Raw genomic sequence first — 11,749 nt, forward strand, 5'->3', positions numbered from 1 at the left:
CACAAGAAAGGTGGAGGCAGAAAGATCAGAAGTTCAAATCCATCCTAAGTGACTTGAAACCCTATCACAAAATAAACAAACAAAAGATGATTGACTGCTAGGGCCAGCCATTGTTCTGGGCTACACCAGCCATCAACATCGGGAACACTTTTTATTCTTGCGGACCTTCATTTTACTGACAGAGCATGACAGAATGTTTTAGGAGGGAAATAGACCATGTCAGGTGGTGACAAATGAGATGAGAAGGAAGAGCCTGGAAGAAGAGAGACAACGGAGTGTCACAGTCGGGGCTTGCACATTCGAGACAGCAGTTGGAGCGGTTCCTGGGGGCAACGTCTGGCTGGGAGGTGGTGGGGATGGCATGCAAGGATGGAGTCAGGGATGGAGAAAGTGTCGGGGGGGGGGGTGGGGGGGGGGGGGGGTGGACACCAGGCACACGTTTGCATATGCCCACCCACCTAGTCCTGAGGTTCAGCTCCCAGGTTCCCAGAAAATGAACTGCCCACAGAGAAAGGGGCTTGGTCAGAGTCACACAGTAAGCCAGCCCCAGGACAGTGGCTAGAACTCAGGGCCCCGACACTCCCCGAAAGGGGTGCTGCTCCAGTCAGGGCCCTGCCTCCTTCTGGAACTTCTCTGCTGTGCCATCTTGTATAGCCTGGCTGTGGCTGTTGAGGGTGGCGCCTCCTGTCCCAAGTCAGAGGAGGCTGAGACATCTAAGCTTCCAGCCTGATGCCTTTCCCTTAATTCTTCTTGGCCAGGTTCACCATCTGTCACAAGACCGAGGTCATGAAGAACACCCTCAACCCGGTGTGGCAAACCTTCTCCATCCCCGTGAGGGCTCTGTGTAATGGAGACTATGACAGGTAAGACAAGTCTTCTCCTCAAGGGGCAGAGCATAGGGTACCTGGGATGTCCTGGATGCCCTGGGAGGGGCAGAGCATAGGGTACCTGGGATGTCCTGGATGCCCTGGGAGGGGCAGAGCATAGGGTACCTGGGATGTCCTGGATGCCCTGGGAGGGGCAGAGCATAGGGTACCTGGGATGTCCTGGATGCCCTGGGAGGGGCAGATGGCAGCAGAGATGGGGGGGTGGAGGCAGGAGGGACCTATTGACCACTTGTCAGGATCCCAGGGACACCCCCTGCCAACCTGGTGGGCACAAGTGAGGGGTGGGGGTGAGGACGATACCATTTATGAAGTGTTGCATCCTATCACACGCCAGCCTATCCTTCTCTTCCTCGTCTCTGCATTGGTACCAGTGCCTGAGTTCTGCCCCTGGCTGACTGAGGGAGCGGTCAGCCTGGGCAAGCTCTCACCTGTCTGTCTCTCAACTGTCCTTCCTTGAAAAATGAGCCTGGGAATCCTGCTGACCTCCCAGGGCCCTCACAGTCAGCATCCTGCCTGCCTGCTCATTTGCTGAGTCCTGTCATGTGCCAGATCTCGCTGGGGAGTCAGCTGGGAGCAAATGTGCCCACCTCACCCTCTACCCAGCGTCACAGAGCTTAAGTGTTCGTGAGGGAGGCAGACATTAATCCAGTAATCACACAGAGAAATGTGTCATTATCCACTGCAGAAGGTGCTGGAGGGGCGGGGGTTGGGGAGGTAGGTCGGATGGGTGCCACAAGACATTGACTTTGTGAAGTCACCGAACTGCTGACTGAAGGAGTGGGGTATCTCTGGCCGCCCCCACAGGAGCCCTGGGGCATCAGAACAGACACCTTGGGGTACGCTGGGACTCTGCACAGGGTTTCCGAGGGTGTAGGTGTGTGGGGGGGGTGGCACCTCTTTCCCTCCAGGGACACTCTTCAGGCTGTTCATCTAAGATGCAAGGTGGCTCCCTTTTGTCCTCTTGGCTGGGACAGAAACACAGCAGCCTGTTCCCCAGGTGTTCAGTGCTCTATGTCCAGTCTGACTATGTGACATTCGGGGCAGGTGGCAGTCTCTACCTTCTGGGACCTTCTGTTCTTTCCATGCAAGCTCAGACACGCACAAGTTCCATAGAGAGCTAAGTAATTGTGCAGAGTGAGCCAGGATGAAGTGAATGTTGTGGTCAGGCAGAGCCCTCGTACACCCTAGCTGGGTCCCAGGGCACCTGGAGTTGGGAAGGGGACAGAACAGCATTGGATTCTGAAGGAGGCTGGGGACAGCTGGAAGGCTGGGGGTGTGGGTACTGGGCAAGGGGCTTGGACAGGATGGAGAACCAGAAGATAGAAAGGCTGTGCAGTCACATAAACCTGCCTCCCTAGGGAGGGGCTTCCGGAACCCAGCTGTTTCAGAGATAGACAGGAAGAGGGGTAGCATGAGGGGGGCCTGGGCTAACCATGGGTCCCCTAGAGGAGGTAAATGGTGAGAAGTGTAGACAGGCCTGAGCCCAGCTCCATCTGCCTCCAGGGTGACTGATTCTCCTCCACGGCTGGGCACAAATTGTTGGTGACATGATTGGCAGCAGAAATAATCCAGGGCCAATGTGTCTGGCTGACTCTTACCCCGGCCTAGCGCAGCCTGGAGCGCCCACTGAGGAGGCGCTGTAGGAGGCCACTGTCCCTCTCCTGTAGGCCCTCTGGCAGGCTCAGACAGTACAGGGTGTAGCTGTGCTGGGTGCTTTAGGGGCCCACTGGCCTCTCAGGTTGCCCCAGGCCAATGGTGAGGCAGGCTGGCCGTGATCACAGCTATGGTTCTCCGCGACACCTCACCTCACCTCACACTGGGTCTACAGGACGCCCTGAGTATGAACTGAGTCCATCCTCCTGGCAACCAGGGAAGAGCTGTGCATGGCTGGGCTTCACAGAGGAGAGGATGGGTCCCAGAGAGGATGGGGACCGTCCAGCATTGTGCTTCCAGCCATGGTGGAGAGAGACTCAGGAGCTGGGCCAGGCTGGCTTTAAAAACTGTTCCTAAATGGCCATGACACAGTGTGGCTGGGCATCTGGGGAGGCTCAGAGGACTTTGTTCAGGCATGAGGGGCTTGAGCTCTGGGGACCTGAAATGGGGATATTCCAACGAGGCCGTTTCAATCCTTAGAAGTGTTTCAAGGTCCTTTTGACATTAATCTCAGATGGTTCAGAGAGGAGAGGGAGCAGGAACGGCAAGAAAGAACGACCAAAAGACCTTGGTATCTGGCTGGCCGGGGGAGATGCGTGTGCTATGCTCTCACTTGGCACTCACTACCAAGTGTGACAGGGCCAGATCTTTACAGTAGATGCCACCCTGGGCTCATCCCTGGTCTAGGGTCTCCTTTACCACGTTCCTGTGCTGTGTGTGTCTCCATTCCCAAACAAAGGCAAACCTGAATGGCCCAGCTGAGCAGAGCTCAAGTCAAAGGTGGTGGTAGGGTCAGAACCCCTCCAGCCTGGGGTTCCACCTGGATCCAGCTGCTGTTCCCCTCTCACACCGTGACAGTGAGCGAGCAGAGCCTATGCTTGGGAGCCAAGGTGCGGAGTACTCCATCACCACCACTTCTGTGGGGCCACTGGACATCCAGGTGGCGTAGGGAGGGGCCAGGTTCACTGCCATGGCTGCAAGGGCCGCCTGATCAGTCCTGCGTAGCACATGGCGAAACTGGCCTCAGAAGGGACAGTCCATACCCATCTCCCTGCTGCTCTGGTGGAGGCATGGTCTCTTCCTCACCACAGTTCCTTTCAGAGTATCTGCTAGGGAGGGAAAGCCTTGGGAGCCTGTCAGCCCTAGGGTCTTGTGAGCAGCATGGAAATATCCCTTCTTCTGCCCTGAGCAGCCATTAGTACTGCCATGGTCCAGAGGTGACTACAGTGTATTGTAACAGGCTGTCTCTGGTCCACCAACCAGCTCCCAGATCAGGACATGGAGACTTCTTATTAGTTATGAATTCTCCGCCTTATCTTATGCTTGTCCCACTAACTCTTATAACTTAAGCTGTTTTCTTTTCATCTACGTTTTGCCTCAGGGCTTTTTACCTTTCGTTCGGTATATACATACTACTTTCACTGTGTGCTCTGTGTCTGTCCACAGGCCTGCCCTGTGTGTCTCCTCATGCTCTCTCTCTTCTTCCCCTACTTATTCCTAGATTCCTCCTTCTCTCTGCCTGCCAGCCCCACCTATCCCTCCTCTGCCTAACTATTGGCCTTTAAGCTTTTTGTTGAATCAGTCATGTGCCTTAGGCAGGCAAGGAGAAACAGCAACCCATCTTTTCATAATTAAACAAATGTAACACATCTTTACATCTTAAACAAATGCAGCATAAACAGTTTTTTTTTACATTGTTAAAGTGATATCCTGCAACATAAACAAATATAACACATCTTTGCCTCTTAAAGTACCATTCCACAACAGTCTATACTATGGTTGATACTCAGGGAGGAGACCTGGAGATGTCACCTGCATCCCAACCCTGCTAGTCTCACTCCGATGGAGCTTTGTGGTTCCAGCCCCCGGTGTCAGGGGCCTGGGACATTGACTCCTGACCTTTTACTCTGAGCACGCTCTGGTTCCTCCTCCTGTGCCTTTGTGAAATCAGGGAACTGTCTCCAGCATTGCCCATTCACTAAGGCGTTAGGCGATCCCTGCCAGCTGGCAAGTGTTAAGTGCCCCATATCTGCCAAGCACCGGTCTAGAAGCCAAGCCTATAACAGTGAGCAAAACCAATAATCTCTGACTCCTGGAGATGTTCTCACAAACAATAAGATTGTCTGGCAACGAAGGAAAGGTTGAGGGGATCCGATAGGGACAGAGCCATGTGTCAGTGCTGGCAAGGGTGGCTGGAGACAGCACCTTCACAGAGGCCATATCTGTCCCACAATTTACAGAGGAACAGAGTCCCCCAGGGTGGAGCCATTAGTGTGGGGGACCAGCCCCACACTTATTTACCCCAGGGACTCTTGAGGAATGAGGGATAAGAGACTTAGTTAGAAACAGAGGGGAGAGAAATAGAGAGAAAACGCAGGATAGACTCAGGTGGGCCTGGATCCTTATCCAAACAGGGCCCAGAACTTTATTCCAAAGGTCTATTTATAACAATGCCAAGGGGTGGAGCAAAAGACCTCCCCCTTGCTAGTTACAGTCAAGTGTAGACCCTTACAAACACCTGATTGTTGGTATTAATGGATTTGGAAAGACAGAGCAGCAGTGAAGGGTAAGGTTTTCAGCTCTCAGCTATTGCTCTGACCTCTTGCCTTTTAACTGCAATTGGTTCTGTGTTTGTTATTTAACAAGACGGTTACATCTACACCTGATACCCAGGCCCGTGGTCCAGTCAACCTCTTATGCAGTCCTGCTGGGTACAGCCACTAGGAAACCTAGTGGGCTCCAACACATCAGGGCTATACTGCTAGTACCTGCAGGATCTGGGGCACCACCCTGGGCTACTGTCCCCAGAGTGATGCCCTTCCCTGCCCCTCCTCACTGCCTCCTCTGGGGCTCTGAATTCTCGGCCTTTTTGTGCCAAATGGGATGTTGGTTTTATGGATCACTATGATCTTTTTTCTTGTCCCTCACTGAGAAGCTCTTTCTCTTGGGTCTTACGGCTAAGTCTGACTTTAGTTTGCAGAGCCCAGGCTCAGAGGTCCCAAATCCCCTCTGCTGTGACCCTGGCTTGCAACAGATTGTAGACAGTGACAACCAGCTTCTCCCCAGGCCTTCCCCACCAAGGCCCAGCTGGAAATGTAGCCTCTGAGTTCAGCAGACCCTCCCAGGCTGCAGCAGCCCAGGAGCCCCAGTTGATACCAAACTGGCACCTAGAAATCTCACGGCCAGCCTCAGCTGCTAGTTCCCATCCCCTGGGGATCTTCTAGCCAGCACCCTGCTCACACTGCACCCTGGACCTGCTGATTCTGAATCAGCCAGGGTGAGAGCACTGTTCAGTCCGAAGAGGGCCAATGGCTCTGCAGCAGGCTGGGGTTACTGGGAGGATTTCTGAAGGCCGTTCACAACCAGAATCCCAGCCAGTGAAATAAAACGGGCCCTTAGACTTTGAGATTTAATTCTTTATTACATGCATGTATTTATTGGTGGCGGAGGAGGGGGCTGTGCCATGGCTCCCTGTGGAGGTCAGAGGACAACTTTCAGGAGTCAGTTCTTTCCTCCCACGTGTGGAGCCCAGGGATCAAACTCAGGATGTCAGGCTCGGCCATGGTGCCCATCCACAGAGCTCTCGCCACTCCATACTCAGTACCTCCTTCTGTGTTCCGTGGAGCAAGGGTCGCTGTGTTAGGGGACTCCACCAACTACAGGAACTTTTTATGTGGTTGGTTTTGGGCTTTTTTGTTTGTTTTTGTTATTTTAATGGAGTCTCACTATGTAGCCTTTGTGGTGGTATTGTGTTCCCTGAAATATTGTGCACCCTAATAAGCTTATCTGGAGTCAGAGAACGGCCACAATATTAAACATAGATTATAGGCGTTGTTAGCACATGCCTTTAATCCTAGCATTCCAGAGGCAGAAATCCATCTGTTCAAGGATACAGGCAAGCATGGTGACTCACGCCTTTAATCCCAGGGAGTGATGGCAGAAAGCAGAAAGATATATAAGGCCTGAAAACCAGGAACTAGAAGCTTTTGGCTGGTTAAGCTTTTAGGTTTCTAGCAGCACAATTCAGCTGAGACCCATTCAGATGAGGACTCAGAAGCTTCCAGTCTGAGGAAACAGGATCAGCTGAGGAATTGGCAAGGTGAGGAAGCTGTGGCTTGTTCTGCTTCTCTGATCTTCCAGCATTCACCCCAATAACTGGCCTCAGGTTTAATTTTATTAATAAGAACTTTTAAGATTCATACTACAAGCCTTGGCTGGCCCAGAGCTTGCTCTGTAGACCAGGCTGGCCTGGAACTCACAGAGATCCACCTGTGTCTGCCTCCCGAGTGCTGGACTAAAGGTGTGTGCCACCACAAGTGGTTTAGCTGCAAGATTTGAGGAGAGTCTTCTCATCAATTTTTCAAGAGTAATTTTGTGGATCCCCAGGACTGTCACCATAACTAGAGGACCTCCGATAGCTTCTAGGCGTATGGCTATCACTTAGTCTCCCAAGAGGCTGGTGGCCAGAGGAGAGGTCTTCCTTGCTAGAGCCTCTGAAGGTCTCTGTGGAAAGCTGGGAGACTAGGAAAATGGGAACCATAACTAGCCTCGCAAGGGCAGGAGCCTCCCTTCAGCTGCCCAGGCAGGGTGGGGAGGCAGGGACCTGCACAGATGGGTGGGTCCGGAGAGTCACAGTGTGCCCTTGGGGCTCTGCTGCATCCCGTGAAAAAGGGAAGTAGAGGCCATCAGCGCAGGACACCTAGTCACCAGTGTCCCTCCAAAACTTTAAGCTTCAAAAATGGTGGCCTGTGTGGACTCTGGCCAAGTAGCCAGACTTAGATACCACTGAGGTCCCTTCTAGCCTTGTCAGTTTGGAAACCAGAAATTGCAAAGTTCAGGAGCCCAGGCTCAAATGTTCTTTCCTCCCACCCTCCCTCCTTTCTTTCTTAAGACAGGGTTTCTCTGTATAACCCAGGCTGTCCTGGAACTCGCTCTGTAGACCAGGCTGGCCTTGAACTGAAGAGATCTGCCTTCCTCTGCCTCCCCAGTGCTGGTGGGATTAAAGGTGTGTACCACTACTGCCCAGCTTAAGTAAGTTTCATATGAAAAGGCATTCATGCATGGTTAGATGAAAATGTAGAAATTAAGAGGCATTTTCTAGGCACCTACCACCACCACCACCAACACCAACACCACCACCACGGCTGCGCACGCACACACAAACCCAAACGAGGGGGTGGTCTCTTCTGCAAGGCCCTTACAATCTCCATTTTACAGTCAGGGCTCAGGGGGGTTAAATGCCACCTCAAGTTCCCACAGCTGAGGACCATTGGCCCAAGCCAAAGCCACCGTTGTCATACCTGGCCTCTTTCCAACTCCCTCAGAAGCTTAGGTGTCTGTACTTTCACATGATAATCTGGCTCAAGGAACCTGCATAGGTTTGGTTTTTATAAAATAAGAATGCAAAGGATACATCTAAAGCATGCTTCTGTATCTGCTTCATATTGTTTCCTTTACAGAGAGCGAGCCCGTGCCTGATCTTCCAGGCATCCCGGGTTCTATTCTGGAACTTTCTTCTGCCCCCATTCTACAAATCTGCACCCTGCCCTCCCACCTCCACACATAGCCTAAAGATTTTCATCTGAAAGGAGACAGCGCCCCCTTCTGGGAGCTGCAGAACTCCCAGGCAGGGCCGAGAAGATGGACCACACCAGGGGTGGGATAGACGTTAGTGGAAGAGAAACCAGTTCACACTGCTTTGTGCGTCCCACGTGGAGCTCAAGACCAGAAGCCCCTGCTTCCTGGGCCTCTCTCCCCTGCCCCAGACCCGGCAGGTGCTTCCTGGCAGCTTTCCCGTGCCCGGGCATCCCAGAGGACAGAGCAGACGGAACAAGGGTTAACGGGCAACCCTCCACCTCCCTCCTCCTGCTTCTGGTCCGCCAGCCTGTTGCTATGGGAACACGGCTAAAAATAAGATGGGCTCTTAAAGCCCAGCCCCATGCTTAGGAGTCAAAACAAACTAATTAAAGCTGCTTGGGCTAGAATGTGAAGAAAATCACCCCCTTTCTCAGGGGCCAGTCTCAGGGATGGAAAGCCCAGGGCCTGGGGATCCGTCCTTGACCTTCGGGGCTGGGGTTGACTCTTCACCGCTCACACCCTGACACTCAGGATCCTCCCTGCCAAGCTGTCTCATGACCCCCTCCGACAGAAGCTTCCCTGCTTCATTGTGAGCTCTGCCCCCTCATGGCCCTGCTGCATGCAGGTAAATGCCCAGTTTGGCTTCCTGCCTAGTCTTCTCCATCTCCATCTTGGGAGGCCAAGAAGGTGGTTGAACAGAGGCCTGAGGCCGCTTCAGCCAAATCCTTGAGATCTCAAGATGGCTCTGGGTAGCTTCCAGCCCTAAGATCTTTGCTTAAAGGTCTCAAGACGGGCCGCTGGTCTCTCTCTGGTTGCTTTCTCTGCACACAGGCTTGGAACATGGAGGGAGCGCATGCATGCATCCCTCCTGGTCCATCTGTCCTCAGGCCCATCCTACCCAGGGTTCTCTGCTGTTTGTTTTCTAGGACTATCAAGGTGGAGGTGTACGACTGGGATCGAGATGGCAGGTAAGGGTAGGGGGTGAGAGGTGTAAAGGAAGGTGAGTAAACATAGGGATCCAGGCCCATCTGGGTACTCTGGGAATGAGGGGCCAGGCTCCATGCAGGAGGGTCTGCTATCACGGAGGCTCAGCTCCATGGAGGTCTTCCAGGACGGGATGCCTGAGATCCATCCTTTCTCCCCACATAGCTGCCAGGAGCCAGCCCATGCCTGTGCTCTTGCCCTACAGAATTGGGAATGCTCTGAAGTGCAAGTCCTGTAGGACATCGAGCATTCATGTACACTTTCTTTCTCTGTGTGGCTTGGCACTGGAGGAAGGCCAGGCTGTAGGGGATGGGTTGAATGCCCAGAGATGCCCCACAGTCTAGCAGAGGCTCACTGGAAACACAGAGAATAGACTTAGGTCTAAGAGAGTAACTGTAGGGACAGTGACAGCAGGGGTCCTGAGACTCAGGAAGGACAGGCAGTGCCTGAGGAGGGCTGGGTTTGGCCTTCAGGAGGGTGACTTCTGCTTGGGGACTGAGGGGTGAGTATGGCTGGCACTTCCTGGACAGAACAAGAGCATCTCTCTCAAAACAGGAATCCAGAACTCTCACTGTCTGCCACTTGTCTGTTGTACCAACCATGACCACCCTTCAGTAACATCCCGGCAAGGAGGGACCACAGAAAGCCAGATGATATGTCTGCGGTCATGGTTGGCATCTCCCAGATCTGATATGAACTAGGGTGTTGTTCATATTATAAAAGGTGCTGTGCCAGTGTAGATGAGTCAGACCCAAGCCATGGAAGATTCTCCAGTGCCCCCCTTGCCTGTGTTAATCCCATCCCCATCTTCCCTGTCCCTTCCAGATGGCAGGGTCAGCTCCACCATGCTTCCTTCCCTCCCAGCAACTCTCCATATACCTCCTTTACCTGGGAGTTAACTCTTCCCTGGCAAACTAGGGACAGCCACCAGGCGCCACAAGGTCCCACCATCCCGTTCCCATCCCCAGAAGTCCTATAGCTATGAATCTGTTGTCAGCACAGTGTGGAGCTTGGGGTGTAGCTCAGTGGTAGAGCCATTGCCTAGCATTTGTAAGACCCTGGGTTCCATCCTGTACAAAAACAAATAAATAAGCTCTCGGGGCTGGTGGATGGCTCCATGGGCAAAGGTGCCGACTCTCTCTGTGTCTCAGGACCCCTTCTCTAAACCCACACCTAACTCACCTTCCTCTCAGTTTCTCTCCCTCTGGCTCCTTCCTGCCCTCCTCCTCCTAAACACTAAAGACACTGCCTCCATCTTCCTGGGGCCTCCATGCCGCTGGAAGGCCAATCAGCACAGACTACAGGAAGTGCAGGAGCATGGAGCCCTTCTGCAGGGCTTTGGATTCGGTGGGGTCATCATTCAAGTTAGGAGAGAACTTCATACAGGGCAGGGCAGGGCGCGGGGCACAGCCTCATGAGAAGACTGGCCGAGGGGGGTTCCAAGGTCTATCCTTGGGGAGTCTACAAAGAAGCTCTGAGGCTGGTCTGAGCAGAGGGGCCTTCGAACTGGATGCCCACAGCAGAGCAGGGCCTATTTCACCTGGACAATGTCCCGTTCGGCCAGCTTCCCCCGGGAGGAGATCCGCACGTCATCACCATCCAGCTCCACCATGGCTGTGGGGACAAGGGATGTGTGTATGTGACAGAGTCCACAGGATGTGACCTCCACTCCCAGGCCAGTCCAGGGCTCTTGCACTGACACTAGAGACGAGGAAACGGGTGGAGACCGAGACCAACATGCAGCTAGGGCCCTGCTCCCCTTGTCCAGGCTCCTTGCCTGGAGGAGCAGCACAGAGCCCCAGATGAGGCATGTGTGGGTATTGACACACCCTCTCGGGACACACAAGCCCACCCAGACACGAGCTCTCGCTGGTGGGGACGGGATGCCATGGAATTCTGTGGGAAGAGAGCGCTCGCTGGGAAGGGGACACGACAAGGAACTTACCATCAAACTCCGCCTGGCCTACGCCAACAATGATGATGGACATGGGGAGTTTGGCAGCCTGGGAGAAGACAGGGGAGGGGGGAGAGTCCTAGTGAGGGACGGGTAGGGACAGGAAAGTGAGTCAAATGAAGGGCGGGCAGGGCATGGGGAAGGAATGGGTAGTGAAGGGTAGGGGACCCCCAAGGAACCCTAAGGAAAAGGATAGGATAGGGAGAGAAGATGGAGATCGAGGAGAGGCATTTTGGGGGAGCTGGGTCTGCCTGCCTCTGTGAGCCGCCGCCTCTCTGGAACTGTGGCTGGGGCCCCTTCTATAGGGAAACCATGGGTCAGGGTTGGTGGGCCAAACTTTCCTCATTCTGGGACCCCCTACCTCCTCTACATGACCAGTAAACTGAGGCCTCGAGTGGGAGGCTAGGAGCCACAGGCCCCCAGAGAACAGGGCCATCCGTGTGGTTCAGAGGTCTGACCTCTCACAGACCCAGTGCCTCCTTTATCTCCCAAAGCCCTGTCTGGAACTCTCTCCAAGTCCTGCCCGACCCCAGCCAGCAACTAGATGAATGAGGAGTTCAAAGGGAGCAGGTTTCCCCTTTAGGGAACATTGTGGAGGCAGGGAGAGATCCCCCCTAGTGTTTCTTTAAAGGAGGCACCCCCACCAGGTTCTCTTAGGGGTGGGACGAGATGCTTCAGTCTCACCAGTTTTGTT

The 11,749-nt window shown here is 53.7% G+C and overlaps 1 protein-coding gene across 2 annotated transcripts in view; it reads left to right on the forward strand.

Annotated features, from left to right (window-relative positions):
- Positions 1-10,227, forward strand: part of Cpne5 (copine 5) — a 63,716-nt gene extending 53,489 nt beyond the window's left edge. For both annotated transcript variants that reach the window (XM_036168066.1, XM_036168067.1), the window contains 2 exons: positions 759-863; positions 9,044-10,227. In XM_036168066.1, the coding sequence (XP_036023959.1) occupies positions 759-863; positions 9,044-9,089 (151 nt within the window). In that variant the 3' untranslated portion in view covers positions 9,090-10,227. The remainder of the gene's footprint in view (positions 1-758; positions 864-9,043) is intronic.
- Positions 10,228-11,749: the final 1,522 nt, after the last annotated feature.

The sequence above is a fragment of the Onychomys torridus genome, chromosome 18 (assembly GCF_903995425.1).
Source record: "Onychomys torridus chromosome 18, mOncTor1.1, whole genome shotgun sequence".
NCBI classification, from domain to species: domain Eukaryota; kingdom Metazoa; phylum Chordata; class Mammalia; order Rodentia; family Cricetidae; genus Onychomys; species Onychomys torridus.